This window comes from Sus scrofa, chromosome 13 (assembly GCF_054392235.1).
Source record: "Sus scrofa isolate SSC_HxYL_T2T_F1_AM1 chromosome 13, Sscrofa_HxYL_maternal_Yorkshire_Landrace_v2.0, whole genome shotgun sequence".
NCBI classification, from domain to species: Eukaryota; Metazoa; Chordata; class Mammalia; order Artiodactyla; family Suidae; genus Sus; species Sus scrofa.
The window spans coordinates 221,918,653-221,943,965 of NC_139395.1; the positions used below are offsets into that span (position 1 = coordinate 221,918,653).

The window sequence follows — 25,313 nt, forward strand, 5'->3', positions numbered from 1 at the left end:
CAGTCCACACTAGTCCCACAGTGTATCGGGATCCCCTTCTGAAGCAGCCTCTGAAGCAGTCTATGCATCCACCTCGTGGAAGAACACAGAGCAAACTTCAGCTTTCGGGCTTCTTGGAAAATCAGTAAGTTAGAGTATTTATCACCTTTCGATTCATATTAATGCCGCGACTCTACAGCCACAGGCAAGTCGGGCAGAAGCAGCATAACGGGCACACTTACAGCTTCTAGTAAAGGCCTTGCTTGCCCAGGGCCTGACTTCAGGCCTCGCTGCTTTTCTTCGGGTCCCCGACTTGGATGCCACGCCTGGTCCTCTAATGCAAAACACCCTGGGGAAGACGTGAAAGGCGTGGCTACATACGCCTCTGGGGTGAAGAGCACTCTCCCAAAGCCGGGCTCACCCGCACGCTTCCCGGGAGCAGACACCCAGCTGCACCGCGCCGAGGAGCCGCTCCGGCCGGACCTCACAGCAAGCAGATGCGACGGCTAAGGAGAGGCCACGCCGACAACCAGACAGCCACCCAGGATTGGGGGTGAGGTCCGGCTGCTGGGCGGGCCGCTGTCACGCCTTTACATGCAAATGGACTGCATCACGGAGAAAAAGCTTCTTAACTCACTACATAGAAAAAGAATCTTTAAAGGTCGACAGGCATACCGTTTACTTCACTTCTGATTTTAAAATTACAAGAGGAGTTCCCGTCGTGGCTCAGTGGTAACAAAACCAGCTAGAATCCATGAGGATGCGGGTTCGACCCCTGTCCTCGCTCAGAGGGTTAAGGAGCCGGCATTGCCACAAGCTGTGGTGAGGTTGCAGATGCAGCTCGGATCTGGTGTTGCCTTGGCTGTGGTTGTAGCTCTGATGGGACCCCTAGCCTGGGAACCTCCATATGCCGTGGATGCAACCCTAAAAAGAAAAAGAACAAATACAAGAGAACTCTGACACTGCCACATACCTGCTTTTATGCATACTTTCTGGGGGGGGGGCCGCACCCACGGCATGCGCAAGTTTCCTGGCCAGGCATCAAACTCATGCAGTGTGGTAACAACACCAGACCCTTAACCCGCTGAGCCACACGGGAACTCCTATGCACACTTTTTAAACTGGGTCTTCAGAGTTCTCTGGTGGCCTAGCAGGTTAAGGATCTGGCGTTGTCACTGCTGTGGCGTGGGTTCAATCCGTGGCCTGGGAACTTCCACATGCCTTGAACAGTGGCATTAATTAATTAATTTTAAGAACTGAGTGTTCTTTACATCTTTTGATGTAAGAAATTGAAGAACCCATGTTTTTTCCTTGACCTTCAGAAGAAGAGCAAAGACAGTAGAAAGGCCAGTCATGCCTAAAAACTGGGCTTCAGTATTTTTCTGTGAAATGCTTTCAAAATATGTATCTGACATGTTTCTTCTTGAAGGTACTTTCATAAACACTCTGGCTATCCTTAGCACTTTCAAACTGGGAGGAAAAAGCTTATCCTTCTTCATCACATCCACCTACTAATTAGCTCAACTACACACATCCGTGGGTTTGGCCCTGTTTCATTTTTCTCTATATGCCACTGATCCCGTCTTTGGCAGGAAAAAGACTGCATTTCTAGAAGCAGCACAGACTAATCATGCTAGCTTATCTCCCATTACCTTATCAAACAAATATCCAGAAAGATGATGCCATGCGAGGAAAAGCACAAAACACGCTGTCCTCAATTTATTTACCAACAATCAGGACCCACAGATGGACCCATCGCTGCCTCTGTGAATGGCCTTTTATGACCTTTCTCTGGTCAGGATGAGCCAGATCCCACAGCAGGTCAGCTCGTGAGACTCCAGCAACTATGCCCTCCCCGTAAGGCCCTCCACTCAGCTTCAGGCACAAACTGCATGTTGTCCATAAAAATCTACTTACAAGAAAAATGAAGTTATTCTAACCAGCGCGCAGAGCAGGGGCAGTGCACCAAAGTAGGTGGCACCTCAGAAAGCGAGGCCTGCATTTGCTTTTGCTCTGATGGGACGCCCGAGCCCGAGAGCCCGCAGGTCCCAGAGAGGAGCAGGCGGTGCTGCCGTGCCCGTGAGACGTGGGCGGCTTCTGCCGGGGCCTTGCTGCAGAGGAGGGGACACATGGGGAGGGAGCGCGTGGTGCCCGCCTGTGTGTGCCATTGAGAGACCCTCAAGCAACCGCCCAGGCTCTGATCCGTGAGGCTGTTTCATGAAAACCTGGACTTCTGAGTCCACAGCCAAAGGGCCCAGAATAACGCCAAGAGGCGTACACCGTGTAAACAATGACTCCCCACACGAGGTTCACATTCCAGAAAACAACAGCTGTGGCACACCTGTGGCCCTTCTGACATTCTTTATTCAAAAAAGAAGCACCAAAACATAGAATTCAAATGTCCAGTCATTGAAATAGCAGGTTTGCCAAAGGTTTAAAAGTCAACTTGGATTGGGGGAGATTAATTATGGTTATTAGAGAAAGAATGAATTGCTTTCCAAGAAAAGGTATCTCAGGAACCTGCTGACCAGGAGGGTGGGTGGCGTTGAAGGAGGAGCGGCCGTCTGAGGTCCCTGAGCAGCAGAAGGCGAGCTGGGCAGGCCTCCTTGGGGGGGGGGCTGACCTGGGCCTTCGCAGACGGGACCCCTTCTCAGGCTCCCCTGGGGCAAAGTGACCAAGCCCCCTCCAGCAGGAAGCTGCACAGACACGTATCCATCCGCACCCACCTCTAGTCACCCCCACCGTGCCATCTGGGACACACGGCACTGGCTGGTGGTTCCGAACACAGAGCGGGGGCCTGGGAGAAGACGGGCCCCCGAGCGCCCTAGGCGTCGCGCTCCAGAGCACGGAGGTCCTCCAGGAGCTCGTGGGCCACGCTCTGCAGGCGGGGGTTGCGGCTCTTGGACATGGCCAGGATACGCTGCAGGGGCAGCGAGCTGCGCAGCTCCGAGGCCGACTTGGAGAAGACTTCTGGCTCCAGAACCACAGACTGGACGAGTCTCAGAACATGAAGACACACCTCTGCATCCGGATCTAGGGGAAGAGAGGGGACACGTGTGCTTAGAACAAGCCCTGCAGGGGCTGGGGCAAGGGCTCCTGGCCATTCTGAACGACAGAGGTGACTGTTGAGGAAAGCGTGCACCAACCCACGACAGTGTCACTTCTTGATGTGAAAGCCTAGCTCGTCAGAGGAACGTGACAAAACTCAGTCACACCCCATCTTCAAATATTACTCCTCACAGCCAGGGAACTGTAAAACGCTCAACTGAAAACCTGAGGCCGTTCCAGGTGTCCGTGGTAACTCTGTCCACTTCTGGCCATTTCAAAGGTGTTACTTCTTCTTCCCTCCAGCGCAGCAAATCCCTGCCCACAACAGGAACGGCCTCTCTCCAGGGCCACCGAGTCCCACTAAGTCACAGGCTGCATCACTCAGGGCTGCGTCCCTTTCCCGCGTGAATGCCCCAGAGCTGCAGCGCCCGGGAGCCCCGTGGCCGCTGTGCAACCACTAAGGGCAGCTGTACCCAGAGACCCGGACGCAGGCTCTAGCCCTTGACCAGGGCCGGTCCACTCGTCCCCACCAGGCCCTCTGCTGGGGCCTCAATAGGCTGTAGGTCACTCCTGGATCAGGTACCGTCCTGGCTCAAAACCAACACCTCTTTCTTAGCACGATGCCTTAAGAACCTTTGAAGAGGTGAGTGGACGGAAAGAGAGGGACCAAAGCCGCAGAGGGAACGGCCCCGAGCCCCTCCCGGCCCAGGGCAGAGTGCAGATGGAGAAGCAGAAAAATCCCGGCTCTACCTGAGGGCCTCCTATTTGGGGGAGTGAAGGAGACTTTCTCTGGCACAAAAACTGCCAAAGACAGGGGGCAGAGCGGAAGGCGCGGGGAGGAGGGCGGGGCCACCGAGGGCCCCGCCAGATGGATGGATGGATGCGCCCCAAAGGGCAGAGCCCTCCCTCCCTCCGTCCCAGCCTGAGCCACCCAGCAGCCTGTGGCGGGGGCGGGAGGGCCGGGAGGGGCGAGGGCGGAGGGGACAAAAGAGGGGCACAGCCGCAAGGGGAGGGGCACAGCCGCAAGGGGAGGGGCACAGCCGCAAGGGGAGGGGCACAGCCGCAAGGGGAGGGGCACAGCCGCAAGGGGAGGGGCACAGCCGCAAGGGGAGGGGCACAGCCGCAAGGGGAGGGGCACAGCCGCAAGGGGAGGGGCACAGCCGCAAGGGGAGGGCCCGCAGCTGAGAAAGGGCTCGGACAGCTCCATCCTCACCCCGCACAAGGCAGGGGATGATGTGAAACCAGCAGCGCACAGAAGGGAACGCAGCGACGATAAAACCCAAACCACAGGCCACCCAGGCCGTGGCCAGCAGATCAGGAGGTGCGCGCCGCAGCCTCCCCTGCACGCCTGGCGCACGGCGGCCCCAAGGCCACATGCAGCCCGGCGGGTTTCTGCACAAGCTGTGAGCGAAGCGGGATTCTCATATTTTAAAGGGATATATATATATTTTTTTTTTTTTGTCTTTTTTTGCCATTTCTTGGGCCGCTCTCGCGGCATATGGAGGTTCCAAGGCTAGGGGTCCATCCAATCGGAGCCACAGCTGCCGGCCTCCGCCAGAGCCACAGCAACACGGGATCCGAACCTGTCTGCGACCTACACCACAGCTCGCGGCACCGCTGGATCCTTAACCCACTGAACAAGGCCAGGGGTCAAAGCCGCAACCTCATGGCTCCTAGTTGGATTCGTTAACCACTGAGCCACGACGGGAACTCCTTAAAGGGATATTTTAAAAGAAAAGAAAAGAGAACAAAACAGAAGAATAACCGGCACTAGAAGCCACTGTGACCCTCCAAGTGCTTTTACTACCTGGCTCTTTACAGGAAGTTTGCTGACTCTGCTCCACTGCCCTACACACAGCACCCAAAAGCCAATCCGAAATGACAAGGACAATGCCAGGAAACGACAAGCCTACTGAAGGAATAAAGTAACCCACCGAGCCCGACTCAGAGATATCCTGGGCAGACGCAGAAACCATTAGAAAGGGAATCTGAAATAAATAAGATTAAACAGACGGGAAGACATTGTTTTAGGGGTTCTTAGAGTGTACTTGAAGCATTATAAATTGTTTATAAAGATTTTAATGTTTTAATTAGAAATCTTTAATTAACTGCTAATAATTAATAACACTAATAATTAATTGTAGTTAAACACTGTCTTGTAAACCCTAAGTGAAACACAAAGTTTTTAAACTGTAAATGATAAGCTAACAGTGCAGATAAAATAGAATATTAAAAACTCAATCCAGTAGCAGACAAAAAACAGGAAAAAAGAAACTAGAAATATTTCTATATTTTTCCCATACACATTAGATGAAAACTCTATAGACATATGATTAAAAGACAGAGAACTCAAAACACATCAAGACCCAATTATACGTTGTCTATAAAACACCCCAGATAAATATAAAGACAGATGAAAAGTGAAAGAACATAAAAAAATATGTCACGGAAACACTGCAGGAGTTTCCAGGTGGCACAGCAGATTAAGGATCCAACACTGTCACTTCAATCCCTGGCCCAGAACCTCCACATGCCACAGGCGTGGCCAGAAAAAAGAGAGTCCAGACAAGGACTTCAGAACAGAAGAACATTACAGTGGATACGGAGGAGCACGCACCACGTAATTATAACGAGGCCCACGCACCAAAGACATAACAGTCGCAACTGTGATTGTACCGAACAACAGAACTTCCCGGGAAAAAAGCAAAATCTGGTAGAAATCCAACTGCAAATGAATTCACAATTGGACTTGGAAACTTTAATACTCCTATTTTCATTACTGATTTTTAAAAAAGAAGAAAGAAAATCAGTAAAAATACATAGAATCCCTAAACAACACTATCAACCAATTTGACCAAATACACATTTGAGAGAATTCAAAGTATTCTATGATCACAAGGAATAAGGTCAGAAATAAGAGAAATTCACAATCACAGAAAAAAACAGAAATACAAAATAAGTAACAGGAAAAGATGTGAAAAAAATCTCCAAGTATTCAGAAGGAAAATGATACACTTGTAAACAATCTGTGGATTAAGAAGGAAGGCACAAGGAAAGCTAGAAAATGCTGTGAATGAAATGAAAACATTACAATAATGTGCAGATGCAGTTAAATCTGCTTATTAGGGGAACTTATAGCCCTGAATGCTCATATTGGAAAAGAATAAAGGTCTCAAATTAGTTGCCTTAGCTTTCACCTTAAAAAAAATAAAAAATCAACCCAAAACATTTCAAAGGAAAGCAATAATAATAAAGAGCAGAAATCAATATAAACAAGGACAAAAAACCCAATAAACCCAAAAGCCAGACCTGTTTTTAAAAACATATAAAATTGATAAAACTCTAGCCAAGCTAAACAAGGAACGGAGGGTGGAAGAAAAGACAGACACAAATTATACATGTGGAAATCAAAGAGGAGACATCACCACAGAGCCCACAGACACTAAAGAACTAATAAGGAAATACTATGAACAAATCTGTGCCCGTTAATTTTACAACGTGGGTGGAATGGACAAATTCCTTGGAAAACGTAAAATACTAAGATTCCTAAAAAAAAAAAAAAAAAAGAAAGATCACCTAAACAATCCTGTATCTATTAGAGAAACTGAGTTTGTAGTTTAAAATGTTCCAACTATTTAAAAAAAAATCTACACTCAAAGGGCTCCACTGGCAAACTCCATCAAATATTTAAAGAAGAAGTAACAGTAATTCTACATAAGTCTTCAAAACATAGAAAAGGAAGAACTAAGTCAACTTTCGGAGTTCAAGACCGGCAGTGGGCAGAGACTACAGGCAAAGGTCAGGACCCTGGTGAGGGCCCAGAGGGGGATGAAGGTGGCGGGACAGAAGGGCTGGAGCTCAACTCCCTCCAACAACAACCAAATTCACAACTAAAAGCTGAGCAGTCCCCACCCAAATGGACCGGAAACCTTAAAAAGACACCCGACTCCAGAAGAGAAGGAGGAGGCCACATCAGGAGGTAGGAGGGGCATTTCGTGATATGAGCAACCCCATACCTCCCGGGTGGGAAGCCCCACGGACTGGAAACTAACTGGTTCACACAGACTCACCTCCAGGAGTGGGAGGTCTGAGCCCCACATCAAACCCTCACGTGCAGGGACCTGGCACTGGGAGAAAGAGCCCCGGAGCATCTGGCATTGAAGGCCAGTGGGGCTTGTGCGCAGGAGGTCCACGGGATTGGGGGAAACAGAAACCCTGATCTTAAAAGGCGCAGACAGACGTTCACGTGCACTGGGTCCCAGGGCAAAGCAAAGTCTCCAAGGGAATCTGGGTCAAACCTGACTGCGGTTCTTGGAGGACATCTGGGAAAACAGGGGTGAACGTGGCTTGTTGTGAGGGAGGGACATTGAAGGCAAAACTCTTGGGAATACTCAGCAGCGGCCTTTCCCTGGAGGGGGCCATTTTGGGAAAATCTGGCCCCACCCATCAGTCAGTCAGGGCTGAGAAGCCCCAGGGCAAACAACAACCCAGGTGGGATCACAGCCCCACCCCTCAGTAAACAGGCTGCCTAAAGACCCCCCAGGCACACAGCTGCCTCTAATCCCATCCAGAGACTAAGCCCCACCCACCAGAGGGATTAGAATCGGCTCCACCTACCAGGGGGCAGGCATCAGCCCCTCCCATCAGGAAGCCTACAGCAAGCCCCCCATACTGACTTCAGCCACAAGGGGGACAGACTTCAGAAGTAAGAGAGGCTACAACTCTTTTATCTGTAAAAAGGTCACCACACCAAAAACCTATAAAAATGAAAAGACAGAGAACTATAACTCAGATGAGGGAAAAAGGAAAAACCCAGAAAATCAGCTAAGCGATGAGGAGATTCTTATCCTCCAGGAAAAAGACTTTAGACTGTTGATGCTGAAGATGATGCAAGACATTGGGAATAAACTGGAGGCAAAGATGGATAATTTACAGGAAACACCGAGCAAAGAGATACAAGATATAAAACTTAAACAAGAAGAGATGCAAGAGTTCCCGTGGTGGAGCAGTGGTTAACGAATCCGACTAGGAACCATGAGGTCGCGGGTTCGGTCCCTGCCCTTGCTCAGTGGGTTAAGGATCCGGCGTTGCCGTGAGCTGTGGTGTAGGTTGCAGACGTGGCTCGGATCCAGCGTTGCTGTGGCTCTGGCGTAGGCCAGTGGCTACAGCTCCGATTAGACCCCTAGCCTGGGAACCTCCATATGCCACAGGAGCGGCCCAAGAAATAGCAAAAAGACAAATAAAATAAATAAATAAATAAATAATCCATTGTTGGCAATCATTTAAAAAAAAAAGAAGAAGAGATGCAAAATACAATAACTGAAATAAAAAATTCACTAGAAGCAGCTAACAGCAGAATACAGGAGGCAGAGAACGAATAAGCGAGGTAGAGGACAGATTAGTGGAAATTACGGATGCAGAACAGAAAAGAGAAAAAAGATTGAAAACAAATGAAGAGAGTCTCAGAGAACTCTGGGACAACGTTAAATGCACCAACATCCGTATTATAGGGGTGCCAGAAGGAGAAGAGAGAGAGAGAAGGGGACAGAAAAAATATTCCAAGAGATAATAGCCGAAAACTTCCCTCACATGGGAAAGGAACCACTCACTCAAATCCAGGAAGCACAACAAGTACCATATAAAATAAACCCAAGGAGGAACACACCAAGACACATATTAATCAAACTGACCAAAACTAAAGACAAAGAGAAAATCTTGAAAGCAGCTAGGGAAAAGAAACAAGTAACATACAAGGGAACCCCAATAAGGTTATCGGCAGATTTTTCAGCAGAAACCTTGCAGGCCAGAAGGGAGTGGCATGATATACTTAACGTGATGAAAGGAAAAAACCTCCAACCAAGATTACTCTACCCAGCAAGGCTCTCATTTAGATTTGAAGGAGAAATCAAAACCTTCACAGATAAGCAAAAGTTGAGAGAATTCAGCAACACTAAACCAGCCTTACAACAAATACTAAAGGAACTTCTCTAGGCAGAAAAGAAAACACCAGCAACAGGAAACAAAAATTCCACAAATGACAAGGCTCACCAGTAAAGGTATATATACAGTAAAGATACAAAATCATCCATGCATGATTATACCACCAAAATCAGAAATGATGAGAAGAGGTGGGTACAAATGCAGAACACTGCAGATGAACTTGCAATTAAGAGAACAACAACTTAAAACAATCTCGTATACATATAGACTCATATCAAAACTTCAGAATGACTGCAAACCAAAAACCTACAATTGATACACAAACAAGGAATCTCTGAAGAAGAAACATATCTCATAGTAAATAAGTGCATAATCCACCATGAAGGGGGTCATTTGACATCATTCTTGGAATGCTGGAGTCTCCTTAGATCTGATTCTGATTTCCTCTACATCGAAGAATTTATGATAATTATAATTAAATAATGCAACTGTACAATTAATAATATAGTTCTACAATTGCATTATTAATAACCATTTCTCTCCATGGTACAATGTAAAGTCTATAATGTCTTGTTTATCACATCACCTAGAATGGTATAATGCCTTTATTGAAGAATCAATATAATGTAACAAATTGTGAGGACATATTTATATAGTTACACTGTTTTTTAACCAACTTATGCATTTTATATTTTACTTATTTTCAGAGGGTGTATTATTTTTGTTATTCTTACAGTTAAGTTATTCTTTTTATTATTCTATATAAAATATTTAATGGTATATAAGACTTTCTTCTTTATAAATTTTAGTTGCATAATACACACAATTTTAATATAATGCTAATTTTTAAAGAAAAATTGAAATGTAATAGATAATACTAAATAGTAAAGATGAAAGCCATACAAAATGGGATAAAGTATAGAATAAGTTTCCTATTTGTCTCAGCATATTTTCCATTCCACTTATCCAAAGGGAGTCACTTAATATGTTTCTTAAGATCCATGATATAATAATCTGTGTGAATGTAATTGTGTTTAAATATATGTATTTTATTTTGAAAAAAAAAATTTTTAAGAACAGGCATTCTTGGAGTTCCCGTCGTGGCGCAGTGGTTAACGAATCCGACTAGGAACCATGAGGTTGCGGGTTCGGTCCCTGCCCTTGCTCAGTGGGTTAACGATCCGGCGTTGCCGTGAGCTGTGGTGTAGGTTGCAGACGCGGCTCGGATCCCGCGTTGCTGTGGCTCTGGTGTAGGCCAGTGGCTACAGCTCCGATTGGACCCCTGGCCTGGGAACCTCCATATGCCGGGGGAGGGGCCCAAGAAATAGCAACAACAACAACAACAACAACAACAACAACAACAACAACAACAAAGACAAAAAGACAAAAAAAAAAAAAACAGGCATTCTTCCTAAACCATGCAAACCAATCACTAGATATTATTGAACATGAAAAGAAAATTGTATACAGTGATGAATATATTTGCTTTGGAATTAGTTAACTAGCTAGTTACCTACAATTATAAAAGAGCTATGAAGATACAGCTGAAGGGTAAGATTTAAAATGTTCTTTAATTACTGTATGATAGATAGTTTCTTATCACTATGCACTCAGAATTGTCAATTCAAACTGTTTCCAACTTGAATTCTACCAAGTTTTCTTAATTAGCTTCTAACAAGATTTGCTTCATTAATGGAGTTTTTATTATTGTTGTAATTAAAAATAATTATGGAATATGTGCACACTCCTCAAATAAAAAAATTTAAAAAAAAAGTATCCTTGGTGAGCACAGATATAAAATCCCAGGCAAACCACTAGCAAGGTGGATCCAGTAAGACGTAAAAAGAACAGTATTTCGTGAAGAATAGATATTTACAAGTTCTCGTCATGGCTCAGTGGTTAATGAATCCGACTCGTATCCATGAGGATGCTGGTTTGATCTCTTACCTCACTCAGTGGGTTAAGCATCCAGCGATGCCATGAGCTGTGGTGTAAGTCACAGACACGGCTCGGATCCCGCATTGCTGTGGCTGTGGTGCAGGCCGGCAGCTGCAGCTCTGATTCAACCTCTAGCCTGGGAACCTCCATATGCTGTGGGTGTGGCCCTAAAAAAAAAAAAAAAAAAAAAGAAAGGAAGAAAAATTTACAGTGTAGTATTGGTGAAGGGAATAGATGTAAGTGAAACAGAATTATGGAGTCCAGAAACAGATCACAGTTCTGTTAAATCACAACAAAAGTGTAACTGCAATTCAACCCAGAAAGAATGGCCTTTTCAACAAATGGTGCTGGAAAACTGAACATATATGCAGAAACAAGGAACTTCTTTGGTTAAGTATTTTTTCAAATATTTTATTGACAGTGTCTTTGCTCATAGTTGCCAAAACCTAGAAATAACCCAAATTTTCTTCAATAGATGAATGAATAAAAAGACCATGACTCCTCCAGACAGGAGAAGAACAACAAAAGAAATCAGTAACTGATACACCCAAAACATGACGAATCTCAAATGACTAACGTTAAGGAAGAAAGCCAGACTTAAAAATCTAAATACTTTGTGATTCTCTTTATATATACAATTCTGGAACTGGTAAAACCACGGGAACACAGAACAGATTAGAGGTTGCCAGGGCCTGGGAACCAGGAGTTCCAAGGTTTCCAGGGGCTGACTGACAGTGGATCCCAGAGAGCATCTTGAGGTGATGGAACTGTCGAATGCCTTTTGATGGTGGTTACAGGGTGTGTGCATTTGTCAAAAGGTGCAGAACACTCTACTAAAAAGTGAATTTCACTCCGTGTGAACTGCAACTCAATAAATGCGACTTTTGGAAAGAGGAAGCCATTAAATCCCTGGACCCCCTTCTTACCCTCTGCCTCTAAGTAATAACTCCTTTCCTAGAGGACTGGGAGTGGATTTTTAAAGAACCTCTGGAACAGGGGGCATCAGGCACAATTGAAGACGGGGGTTCTGTCTGGAAAACACACTGGATTAAGTTGAAACATACCCACAAATTCTAAAATGCTCCTTCTTCCCCTACTCCGTTTCCAGACCTTTATACTACAGACTGGAGATGGGCTGAGCCTTCTCTGGGCAATGTGAGCAACTCAAGAAGAAACACCTAAAGATACTGACTTGTGGGTTCCCAGCTACTGGCTGAGCCAGCTCCCAGGACAGCAACACTCGCATGCCCCCCCGCCCCCACGCGCAGGGCTTCCAATCAGCACTGTGAATCCCACCCTCAATTACAAGCAGACAACCATGCATTTCCAGAGCCCTGAGAAAAAGATAACCGTCATTTTCAACAAAAACAAAAGGAGGGCAAAAGAGAGAATGTGCAATGAGAAGAAAACTTTTTTTAACTTCATTAATCTTTTCCCCAAGGAGATTTCCTTAAAAAGCCCGATCATCAATTAAGCAAGAATGGGATGCTATTTTTTTTTAATTCCAAAAAAGCCAGTTGGAAATTAAATGCATGAGAGTACAGATGAAGACTTCAACAGGCATATGGAAAAGAGAACAGAGGAAATCTCTCACAAGTGGCACTAACAAGCAGATCTTTTGTTATCTTTTTATCTATGCAAACTCTTCCCCAAAACTGAGGAGGAAGGAAGCATCCTTACTAACTCACTGTATGATGCTGGCATTACCCTAATAACAAAGTCAGAGAAAACCACAAGCCAATAACATTCTCTGATAAACACAGATGCAAAAATCCTCAATAAATTAGCAAACCAAATGCAAGAAAAGGGTCATATGCCATGATCAAGTGGGATTATTCCAGGGATGCGAGAACAGCCAACGTCTACATCTACAAATCCATCCATGTGATACATACCGTTAATAAAATGAAAAATAAAAATCATATGATCATCTCAGTGGATCCAGACAGAGCACCTGACAAGATTCAACATCCGTTTATGGTAAAAGCTCTCAATAAACTGGGCAGAGAAGGAACGTAACTCAGCAAAATAAAGGTCATATATGATAAACTCACAGCTAACGTCATACTCAACAGGGAAAAACTGCAAGCTACCCCAGATCAGGCATAAGACAAGAATGCCCACTCTCACCATTCCTCTTCAACACAGTACTGGAAGTCCTAGCCAGAGCAATTAGGTAAGAAACGAAAAGAAAAGCCATCCAAATTGGAAAGGAAGAAGTGAACCTGACGCATTTTGCAGACACATGATTTTCTATATAGAAAATCCTAAAGATTCCACAAAAAAGAACGATTAGAAATAAAAAAAGTACAAAATTGACATAAAACTGTTGTTTCTTTACACTAACAACATACTATCAGAAAAAGAAACTAAGAAAACAATCCCATTTAGAACTGCATCACAAAGAATAAAACGCCTAGAAATAAATTTAACCCAGGAGGTGAAAGACCTATACACTGAAAGCTGTAAGACTCTGATGAAGGAAACTGAAGGTGACACACAGAAATGGGAAGATAAACTATGCTCGGAGATTGGAATGGTACACACTGTACAAACGCCCATATTACCTAAAGCAATGGACTGATTTGATACAACTCCTACCAAAATCCCAATGGCATTTTTCACATAAATAGGACAAACAATCCTAAAATTTACATGGAACCACAAAAGATCCTGAATAACTAAAGCAATCCTGAGAAAAAGATGGAAGTATCACATTCTCTGGTTTCAAATTATATTACAAAGCTACAGTAATCAAAACAGTATGGCTTTGGCAGAAAATCAGACGCATAAATCAATGGAACATAACTGAGAGCCCAGAAATAAACCCACACATAATACAGAAAATTAATTTATGACAAAGGAGCAAAGAACATACCACGAAAGGAGTTCCTGTCATGGCACTGCAGAAACGAATCCAACTAGGAACCATGAGGCTGCAGGTTTGATCCCTGGCCTTGCTCAGTGGGTTAAGGATCCAGCATTGCCATGACCTGTGGTGTAAGTTGCAGATGTGGTGGATCTGGCATTGCTGTGGCTGTGGTGTAGGCTGGCAGCTGCTGCTCTGATTGGACCCCTAGCTTGGAAACTTCCATATGCCACATATATGACCATAAAAAAAAATAAATAAATAAATAAATAAATTGAGCAGCTATCTGCAAAAGAATGAAACTAGACCCCTGTCTCACACAACACATAAAAAATCAATTCGAAATGAATTAAAGATTCTAATCGAAGAATGGAAACCATAAAACTCCTAGAAAAAAAAAAAGGCAGTATGTTCTTTGACATCCGTCTTAGCAATATCTTTTTGATTATGTCTCCTCAGGCAAAAAAATAAAAGCAAAAATAAACAAATGGGACTGGAGTTCCCTCATGGCATTATCACTGCTGTGGCTCTGGTTACAGCTGTGGCACAGGTTCAGTCCCTGGCCCAGGAACTTCTGCATGCTTGGAAGCAGCCAAAACAACAACAACAAAAAAATGGGACTACATCAAACTAAAAACTTCTGCACAGCAAGGAAAAGAAAGGACAACCAACCAAGTGGGAGAAGATATTTGCAAAGCATATATCCAATAAGTCTCCAAATATATATACCTCATATAACTCAAGATATTTGCAAAGTACATATCCAATCATCTCCAAAATATATACCTCATATAACTCAATCACACACACACACACACACACACACACACACACACACACACAGACTTGATTAAAAAGTGGGCAGAGGAGCTGATGCGACCTTCTTCCCAAGAAGACATACAAATGACCAGTAGGCACGTGAAAAGATGTTCAGCATGACCATGAGGGAAATGCAAATCAAAACCACAACGAGCTATCGACTCAAGCCTTATTACAACGGCTGTTATCAACAAGGCAAGAAGTGCGTGCTGGTGAGGACCTGGAGAACAGGAGTCTTCAGGCTCGGTTGGTGGAGATGTAAACTGGTGCAGCCACCGTGCAAACAGCACGAAGGTTCCTCAGAAAATTAAGAACAGAACTGCCACATATTCCAGCTATTCCCACTTCTGGGTATCTAGCCAAAGAACAGGAAAACACGGAGTTCCCGTCGCGGCCCAGTGGTTAACGAACCTGACTAGGATCCATGAGGATGCAGGTTTGATCCCTGGCCTTACTTGGTGGGTTAAGGATCCGGCGTTGCCATGAGCTGCGGTGTAGATTGAAGATTCAGCTCGGATCCAGCGTTGCTGTGGCTGTGGTGTAGGCCGGCAGCTACAGCTCCAATTTGATCCCGGCCTGTAACCTCCATATGCCATGGGTGTGGCCCTAAAAAGACAAAAGACCAAAAAAAAAAAAAAAAAAAAGAAAAAGAAAGAAAGAAAAGAAAAGGAATAGGAAAACACCACTTTGAAATGGTATCTGCACTCCTATCCTCATCACGGCAGTATTTACAGCAGCCACGACGGGGAAACAACCCAAGCACCCGTCACCGGACGAATGGATCAAGAAGATGTGGAATATACACGCAACAGACTAACAGTCATAAAAAAGATGAAATTTTGCCATTTAAGACAACACAGATGGACCGTGCAAGTATTACACTAAGTGAAATAAGTCAAAGACAAATACTGTGTGATTTCTCTTATATGGAACTTTTTAAATGAACAACTCCCAACGAAACAAAAACAAACACAAAGATGCCGAGAACAGAGGAGTGGTTAGTGGAGGAGGCGCCAAATGGGAGAAGAGGGTCACCTGTGTGGTGACAGAAGGAAACTAAACTTCTGGTTGTGGGCACACGGTAGTGTACGCAGAAATCCACGTATGAATTTGTACCCGGGAAACTTGCATGATGTTATAAAGCAATAAAAAATAAAACAAGCAAATGTCTTTTAGAGAAAAAATTCCTCCTGGTATTTCCCCAGTGTTGGTTCTTTTTTGGTGTTGAGGTACACAGTTGATTCACAATATTATGTTAGTTTCAGGTGTACAACATAATGGTTCAAATTTTATAGATTGTTTTCCATGTAAAGTTGTTACAAAATACGGGCTGTATCACCAGGATGTACAGTCTATCCTTGTAACTTATTTATTTCATACTCAGTAGTTTGCACCTCTTAAGCCCTCCCCCCGTATCTCACCCCTACCCTCTTCCCTCTCCCCACTGATAACTGCTAGTTTTTCCTTCTATCTGTGAGTCTGTTTCTATTTCATTGTACCACTGGTTTCACTTTTTTAGGTTCCACGTGTTACTGATCACGAGTACGTGTCTTTCTCCGTCCGACTTGACTGCACGAAGCATAATACCCTCCAGCTCCATCCATGCTGTCGCAAATGGCAACACTTCGTTCCTCTTTAGGCCGCGTCCTGTCCCCGTACGTATGAGGCACCACATCCATCGGTGGACGCCCACTCCGGGGGCTTCCACGGCTTGGCCATTGTAAATACTGATGTTAGGAACACTGAGGTGCACATACGTGTTTGAATTAGTGGTTTTGTTTTCCTTAGACACATACCCAGGAGTGAAACCGCTGGGTCACAGGTGGTGGTTCTATTCTGTTTCTGAGGCGCTCCGCTGTGGCTGCGTCACTTTCCTTTCCCACCAAGCGCATAAGAGTTCCCGTTTCTCCACATCTTTGCCACCATCTGTTACTTGTGGTCTTTTTGGTAATAGCCATTGGGACAGATGTGAGGTGACAGCTCACTGTGGGTTTGCTTTTAACTGATGATTAGCAATGCTGAGCATCTTTTCATGTGCCTACTGCCCATCTGAATGTCTTCTTTGGAAAAAGGTCTATTCAGGTCTTGTGCCCATCTTTTTTTAATTGGGTTGTTTGTTTTTGATATTGAGTTGTACGAGCTGTTTGTATGTTTTGGATATTAATCCCTTATAGGTAATATCACTTGCAAATATTTTCTCCCATTCAACAGACTGTTTTTTTCTTTTTGCTGATGCTTCCTTTCCTGAGAAAAATCTTTTAAGTTTAATTAGGTACCATTCAGATTTTTTTGCTTTTGTTCCTTTGCCACAGGAGACAGGATACACACACACACACAACACACATATTGCTACTATTTACGTCAAAGAGAGTTCTGCCTCATCTTCTTCTAGGAGTTTTATGGTTTCCAGTCTTAAATTTGGGTGTTTCATCCAGTTTAAGTTCATTTTTGTATATGGTGTAAGAAAATATTCTAATTTCACTCTTTTACAGTCCATCCAGTTTTCCCAGCATCACTTACTGAAGGGGCTCTCTTGTCCCTAGTGTACACTCATTCCTCCTTTGTCACAGAAAAGCTGACCATAAGTGTGTGGGTTTATTTCTGGGCTCTCTATTCTGTTCCATTAATGTGCCTGTCTTGTGGCAGTGCCATACTGTTTTGGTTATTGTAGCTCTGTAGTATAGTCTGAAGTCAGGGAATATGATTCTTCCAGCTCCGTTCTTTCTCAGGATGGTGTTGGCTATTCAGGGTCTTTTGTGTTTCCATTCAAAATGTATTTGTTCTAATTCTGTAAATGACATCACCGTTGTGATGGGGGTTGCACTGCATGTGTAGACTGCCGTGGGTAGCACGGTCATTTTAACAATATTAACTCTTCCAATCCACGAACACGGTATATCATTCCCATCAGGGGCGTCTTCAGTGTCTTTCATCAATGTCTTACAGTTTTCAGTGAGCAGGTCTTTTAATCTCCTAGTTAGATTTAGTCCTAGGTATTTTATTCTTTTTTGATAGGACTGTAAATGGGATTCTTCCTCAATTTCACTTTCTGATAGTTCCCTGTACAGAAATACAACAATTTCTGTACATTAGTTTTGTGTTCTGCAACTTTACCAACCTCACTGATGAGCTTCAGCAGTGTTCTGGTGGTGTCTTTAGGATTTTCTATCCTGTCTTCTATCCTTCATATCATGCCATCTGCAAACAGCGACAGCTTTAACTTCTTCCTTTCCTGATTGGGTACCTTTTGTGTGTGTGTGTGTCTTTTTGTCTTTTTAGGGCCGTGCCCGTGGCATATGGAGGTTCCTAGGCTAGGGGGCCAATCAGAGCTGCGGCTGCCGGCCTACACCACAGCCATGGCAATGCAGGATCCTTTTTTTTTTTTTTTTTTTTTTTTGTCTTTTTGCCTTTTCTAGGGCTGCTTCCCGCGGTATATGGAGGTTCCCAGGCTAGGGGTTGAATCAGATCTATAGCTGGTGGCCTACACCAGAGCCACAGCAACTCGGGATCTGAGCCTCGTCTGTAATTTACACCACAGCTCACGGCAACGCCGGATCCTTAACCCACTGAGCAAGGCCAGGGATCGAACTCGCAACCTCATGGTTCCTAGTCAGATTCGTTTCCGCTGAGCCATGACGGGAACTTCCTAATCGGGTAACTTTTATTTCTTTTTCTTCTCCGAGTGCTGTGGCGAGGACTTACCCTGTTGGTATTTTTATTTGGCATGTTGAGGCAAAATATCAGCTTTACAATATAGATTCTTCTCAGGCAAACAAGAATTTATATTTCCATTTATTCAAGCTTGTTTATCTTCACCATATAACATTTAATAAAAAATTTAAAAATAAACCAAAGAGATGGAAAATAGAAGAAAAGAAAGAGGCCCAATATCAAATAATAGATGCTCCTATGAAGAGGAAGTGAGCCAGCAGAGAGAAGGAAACTAACGTGGAGCCTCCATGAAACAGCGCCTAAGCCCTAGCAGATTAATGTAAAACCTCAGCTGAAGCCTTATTCATCTCAGTTCCTATTACCCAACAAACAGCATCCAGCTTTCAACCAAAAATGACAAGGCATGCTAAAAGAAAAGACAGTACACAGTTTGAAAAGACAACCGAAGCATCAGAGCCAGACTCTCTAGGACAGAGAGTTGGGAATTAGCAGACGGGATATGTGAAGTAACTATGAGTAATACCCTAAGGGCTCTATCTTAGTCAGTTTGCGCCTCCGTAACAAAACACCACCAAGTAGTAACAGTAGACATTCTCTCACTGTCAGGAGACGGAAAGTTCGCGATCACAGCACCAGCAGGAAGAGGCCCCTGCCGCCTCCCTCCTTGTCAGGCAGGTGTCCTTCTCACGGCCCCCACGCCTCCTGAACCTCTCGGTCCCAGTCTCTTCTCCACAGAAGGACTCCTGTCAAACTGCACTAGGATCCAAGCGGAAGGCCTCATTTTAACTTGATTGCCTCTTTAAAGCCCTATTTCCAAATACCGCCACATTCTGAGATAGCAGGAGGAGGGGTGGTGATTAGGGCTTCAACCTATGAATTTTCAACAATTCAGCCCACAATAGGCTCTAATGGAAAAAAATGCAACAGAAAAGAAATATAAACAGAGAGGTGGAGATCCCAAAAATGAATCAAATTTCAGCTTAGATATTATCTCCTCAGAGAAGCTTCCCCCACCGCCCAATGTAAAGATACTACCTGCTCAGCCTCGCACCCACCGCCCAATTTTAAGTCTCTGAACAGCGTTTATTCTGCGACATGACCTTCTCTCCTCCTCGCTGGACGGAAAGCTCCGGGAGTCAAGGGCCTTGTCAGCCTTGCTCATCACTGTGTCCCTGATACAATAAATATTTGCTGAACAAATGAAAAGACTGTTGCATGTGGCCAAGGCTGATGTAATGCATTTCAGAGCAAACAAAATAACTAGGCCGCTGAAAAGATAGCTGTGCGGCCATCAAAGAAGCGTAAAAGAAAACCAGCCACTGGAAGCGACAAATGAGACAAAGGCTGCCAAGGGCGCCGCCACAGACATGCCTTCACGATGACATGGCCGTAAGGAAAGCTCCTGGAGAGCCCGAGCGCTCTGCGGGAGGCCCCGTCCCCAACCAGGGCACCAACCCCCACTAACCCCCAACCAGGGCCCCTCAGGCTCTGCTCGGCTGTGCCCCGAGCACCTCGCCAATCTTTGGGTCACGCGATACTGGCCTGGCCTACGTGTTCCTTCCGAGGATGACCAGAGTAAAATGAAGAACACTTAGCAGCTCTCTCCTCCCAGCTCCTGCAGTCATCTCACGGACAAACTATGCGACCAGGACCCCCTCTAAAGATCACACCAAGTCCACAAGCCTGCACGCGGTGGGGGGCGGGGACGCCTCTGACCCCGTCTCTGTGACTAACTGAGACGACTTCCTTTTTCCCTTTGAAAACGTTCATGGCCGAGCAGTCTTCAGAGACGGTTTTGAGGGCTCCGGGTCCACCCTCTCCCCACACTGCTGGCAATCGGATTAAAAACAGCCCTTCTCCCTGTCAGGTCTCTGTCTCAAGTATTGATTTTTGAGCGGCGAGCAGCCAGACCTGATGTAGTGACGCTGTCAGCTCAGTGACAGCGTCTAAAGGGAACGTGGACCGAGGGAAAGGAAAACAGCTTAGACGCCCACACTGCACAAGCAGAAGAACACAGACCGTGTCTCTGGGGGGCACAGCTAAGCACGTTCTGGGTGACAGCAACACAACTCATCTTGCAACCATCATGGGCGCCTCATTACTTGAGACCGGGAACATTCTGGTAGGAGGCTCAGTCTGGGGCTTGGAGGCGGCGGAGGCATGTCCACCAGTGACTTCGAGAGAGCGGGTGTGGGTGACGAGGGCTTTGAAGTGCCACCTTACATTTCTTCACAAAATGGAGACGTCAGAGCTGAACAAGACAGTGCCTGCCGTTCAAAACCCGGCGGGAGATAAAGCAGAAGGAAGAGGAGAGACTCGGTGAGCTAGAAGGAAGGGCGACAGAAAGGCTCAGTCGAGCGACGGAGGAAGCAGAGCAGAAAGACGAGGAGCAGGGCCTCTGTCCGTGAGGCCATAAAAAGCATCTAATGTCCATGTCATTGCAGTTCGGGAAAGAGTGGGACAGGCGGCAGGGCTGGAAAACACTCTAAGAAGTAACAGCTGAGATTTTACCCAAGTTGGCAAAAGACACAAACCTACAGACAGAGGAAGCTGAGCCCAGAGCAACCGGGAGAGACCTCAAGAGATCTCGGCCAAGACACACCAATGGGAGGAAAGCAAGTCAAGGAGACTCGACTGCTCAGCAGAGACCTGGGGCCAGAGGGAAGCAACACAGCCTCTTCCACATGTGGAAAGGAAAAAGTGTCAACCCCGAGTCCTTCAGAAAATGAAGGGGAATTCAGGACATTCTGAGATGAAGGAAAATTCAGAGACAGAGTCTCCAGCAGACCTACTCAAAGACTGGCTAGACCACACAAGCACTCGCATCATTCAGAACCAGCCTTCCAGAGCGCAGCTCACTTCTCTGCACTTCTCTGTCCACACCTGCCGCCACCCGCTCGGGGCGGACAGCCCGGCCCCACGTGCTGGCAGCTGCCCTTGGAAGGGAAGCTCCTTCCCTGGGGGCCCGGCCAGAGTGCAGCTCAGCCACTCTGCTACCGCCACAGGGCCCCGCGGCCCACAGGGACCTCCACCCGACACTGGCCCTCGCGCGGCACCCACCCTGGACGGCAGCCTGCAGAGTCCCGAGTGTCAGCCCTTGTCAGTCCCTTGCCATCAGCAGTCCCCCCGCCTTCCAGCGCCTCCCCCTTTATGGGCCCCTCGGGGAGACCCCGTGGGGCTCACCCAAACCCTCTGTGGTCTGAACTGAGCAATCCAGCCAGCGACCCCCACAAAGACCCTCATGAAGGGCCCAGGCCCCGCCTCCCGGTCTGCACTGGGCCCCGACCTGCCGTGTGGCCCCTCGTGGTGCCCTGTCCCCTCCCAGGACCCGTGAGTAAGAACTTCTCGGCGTCAGGCCCTCTGTGGTCCGTTGCTGAACCGCAGCTCACGCCTGGCCACCTGTGCTCCGCCTAACGAGTGTTAGTTTGACCACTCATACCGCAGCCCAACAGCGGGAGGATGCCCATCGAGTGATGGATGAAGAGAAAGCGTGGCGAGGCTACCCAAGCGGCTGGCTGTCACCTGGCCCAGACAAGGGGTGAGGTACAGCGAAATGCTGCAGCGCTGATGACCCCGGAAGACGCGCTAAGGAACGGAAGTTGCCACAGAAGGCCCCACGTTACACAAATCCCACTTCTGCACTGGCCAGAACAGGTAAACACAGAGACTGAGAGCAGGGTGGCAGCTGCCAGGGGCAGAGTGGAAAGGAGACGGGCACAGACTGTGATGGGCACAGGGTTGCTATCGGCAGTGATGGCGACAGTCTAAAGTTAGACGGTGGTGATGTCTGCACAGCTCTGTGAACGCACCACAAAGTGCTGAATCATACACCATAAGTGGTTGAATCTCATGGTATGTGAGTTACAGCTCAAGAAAACTGGTTTTTGTCTTTTGTCTTTTTAGGGGTGCACCCGCGGCATATGGAAGTTCCCAGGCTAGGAGTTGAGTGGGAGACGCGGCCGATAGGCTACACCACAGCCACAGCAATGCCAGATCTGAGCTGCATCTGTGACCTACGCTGCAGGTTGCAGCAACGCCAGATCCTTAACCCACTGAGCAAGGAGAGGGCTCAAACCCACATCCTCGTGGACACTAGTCAGATTCTTAACCTGCTGAGCCACAGCAGGAACTCTTCAACAAAATGTTTTTAGAAAACGGAGATTAGTCTTCTCAGCAAGTGTTGCTGGAAAACCTGGACAGCTGCATGTAAATCAATGAAACTAGAACACACCCTCACACCATGCACAAAAATAAACTCAAAATGGCTGAAAGACTTAAATGTAAGACAAGACACCATTAAACTCCTAGAGGAAAACATAGGCAAAACATTCTCTGATATCAACCTTACAAATGTTTTCTCAGGTCAGTCTCCCAAAGCAACAGAAATAAAAGCAAAAATAAACCAATGGGGGAGTTCCCGTCGTGGCGCAGTGGTTAACGAATCCGACTAGGAACCATGAGTTTGTGGGTTCGATCCCTGCCCTTGCTTAGTGGGTTGAGGATCCGGCGTTGCCGTGAGCTGTGGTGTAGGTTGCAGACGCGGCTCGGATCCCGCGTTGCTGTGGCTCTGGCGTAGGCTGGTGGCTCCAGCTCCGATTAGACCCCTAGCCTGGGAACCTCCATATGCTGCAGGAGCAGCCCAAGAAATGGCAAAAAGCCAAAAAATAAATAAATAAGTAAATAAAAAATAAACCAATGGGACCTAGTCAAACTTATAAGCTTTTGCACAGCAAAGGAAACCATAAAAAAAAAAAACGAAAAGACACCTTACAGAATGGGAGAAAATAGTTTCAAACGATGCAACGGACAAGGGCTCAATCTCTAAAATATACAAACAACTTACACAACTAAACAGCAAAAAAGCCAACAACCCAATGGAAAAATGGGCAAAAGACCTGAATAGATGTTTCTCCAAAGATGGTATACAGACGGCCAATAAGCACATGAAAAAATGCTCAACATCGCTGATTATTAGAGAAATGCAAATCAAAACGACCAATAACAAATGATGGAACAGGTGTGGAGAAAAGGGAACCCTTCTGCACTGTTAGTGGGAATGTAAGTCGGTACAACCACTGTGGAAAGCAGTATGGAGGTACCTTAGAAATCTATACATAGAACCACCGTATGACCCAGCAATCCCACTCTTGGGCAGCTATCCGGACAAGACTGCCCTTGAAAAAGATCTGTGCACCTGTATGTTCAGTGCAGCACTATTCACAACAGCCAAGACAATGGAAACAACCCAAATGCCCATCAAGAGATAACTCGATGAGGAAGATGTGGTGTATATACACAATGAAACACTACTCGGCCGTAAAAAAGAACGAACTAATGCCATTTGCAGCAACATGGACGGACCTAGAGACTCTCATCCTGAGTGAAGTAAGTCAGAAAGGGAAAGACAAACACCGTATGATATCACTCATATCTGGAATCTAATACAAGGCACAAATGAACCTTTCCACAGAAAAGAAAATCGTGGACTTGGAGAACAGACTTGTGGTTGCCAAAGGGGAGGGGGAGGGAGTGGGATGGACTGGGAATTTGGGGTTAATAGATGCAAACGATTGCCTTTGGAATGGGAAGCAATGAGAGCCCGCTGTGCAGCACTGGGAACTATGTCTAGTCACTTATGGTGGAGCCTGATAATGTGAGAGAAAGAATGTCTATATGTATGCGTGACTGGGCCACTTTGCTGCACAGCAGAAAACTGACAGAACGCTGTAAACCAGCTATGATGGAAAAAATAAAAACCATTATGAAGGAAAACAGAGAGTAGAGGGAAAACTGGCAAGAACTCTAATCAGGGCTGGAGCCGAGGTAACGATGCTGTACCATGTTCATTCCCGTCACTGCGCCGCCGTCAGTGGGCAACGCTGAGTGAGGGCCACTCTCTGTACAGTATCCGCGGCTTTGCTGTAAATCTAAAGGAAGAAGCAAGGGACAACAGCTAAAGGAAATCCTCTCAACAGAGAGAATCCCGGAACATCAGAAGGAAGAAAGAACAATGAAAGAACAAACTAACAGCTTCTGGAGGTCCCGTTGTGGCTCAATGCAAACAAATCCGACGAGGAACCATGAGGTTGCGGGTTTGATCCCTGGCCTCGCTCGGTGGGTTAAGAATCTGGGGTTGCCATGAGCTGTGGCGTAGGTCGCAGACACAACGTGTATCTGGCGTTGCTGTGGCTGTGGTGTAAGCCGGCAGCTACAGCTCCAACTGGACCCCTAGCCTGGGAACCTCCATATGCTGCCAGTGCAGCCCTAAAAAGACAAAGAAAGAAAGAAAAGAAAACCAAACCAGAATGAAGTAACACAGTAGCCAATCCTACCGGCTACGGAGTCGAAGGCCGGGTGGGGGTTGGTGAGAGGGGAGAGAACGCAGCCAGGACACCCCTGACGTTGGTCCTATTTACCCTGGGGACAACCACCTCGGAAAACAGCCCGCAAAAGCCACAGGGTGAAAGACAGGCACTTCCAGGGATCAGAACGCCCGTCCGGAAAACACGCCCCAGCAGGATCGCCACCATTCCGCCTGCCGTCGTGTCCCTCCATCCGACCACGAGCTCCGAGGGCAGAACGCCGACTTGTGCACCGTGAACCCCCTGTTCCTAAGGTGCAGCTCGGGGCTCAAGGAATACCTGTAAGACAGGAGATGCCCAGGGCTCCAAGCCGCAGCCCACCCTGCACCTGGCACCAGCCACCTGGGGCAGGTAAAGCCCCAGCTCAGCAGCAGGGTCTGCAGAGGGATGTCAGCCCAGCAGTGCACTCTGTGGAAGACCAAAGAGAAAGAAAACCTCTAGTTTCTACTTTCTTTCTTTTTTTGTCTTTTAGGGCTGCGTTGGCAGCATATGGAGGTTCCCCAGCCGCCAGCCACAGCAACAGCCACAGCCACGGCAACGTGAGATCCAAGCAGCATCTGTGACCTACACCACAGCTCACGGCAATGCCAGATCCTTAACCCACTGAGCGAGGCCAGGAATTGATCCCGCGTCCTCACGGATGCTAGTTGGTTTCGTTAACCGCTGAGCCACGAAAGGAACTCCTC

At 46.5% G+C, this 25,313-nt stretch overlaps 1 protein-coding gene across 6 annotated transcripts in view; it reads right to left on the bottom strand.

Moving 5' to 3' along the window:
* Positions 1–2,325: 2,325 nt before the first annotated feature.
* Positions 2,326–25,313, bottom strand: part of HSF2BP (heat shock transcription factor 2 binding protein) — an 83,767-nt gene continuing 60,779 nt past the window's right edge. For all 6 annotated transcript variants that reach the window (XR_014825249.1, XM_084992263.1, XM_084992264.1 and 3 more), the window contains one exon: positions 2,326–3,012. Coding sequence is in view for 5 of the 6 variants with exons in the window: in XM_021071074.2 (XP_020926733.2) it covers positions 2,712–3,012 (301 nt within the window). In the remaining variant the exon portion in view is untranslated. The remainder of the gene's footprint in view (positions 3,013–25,313) is intronic.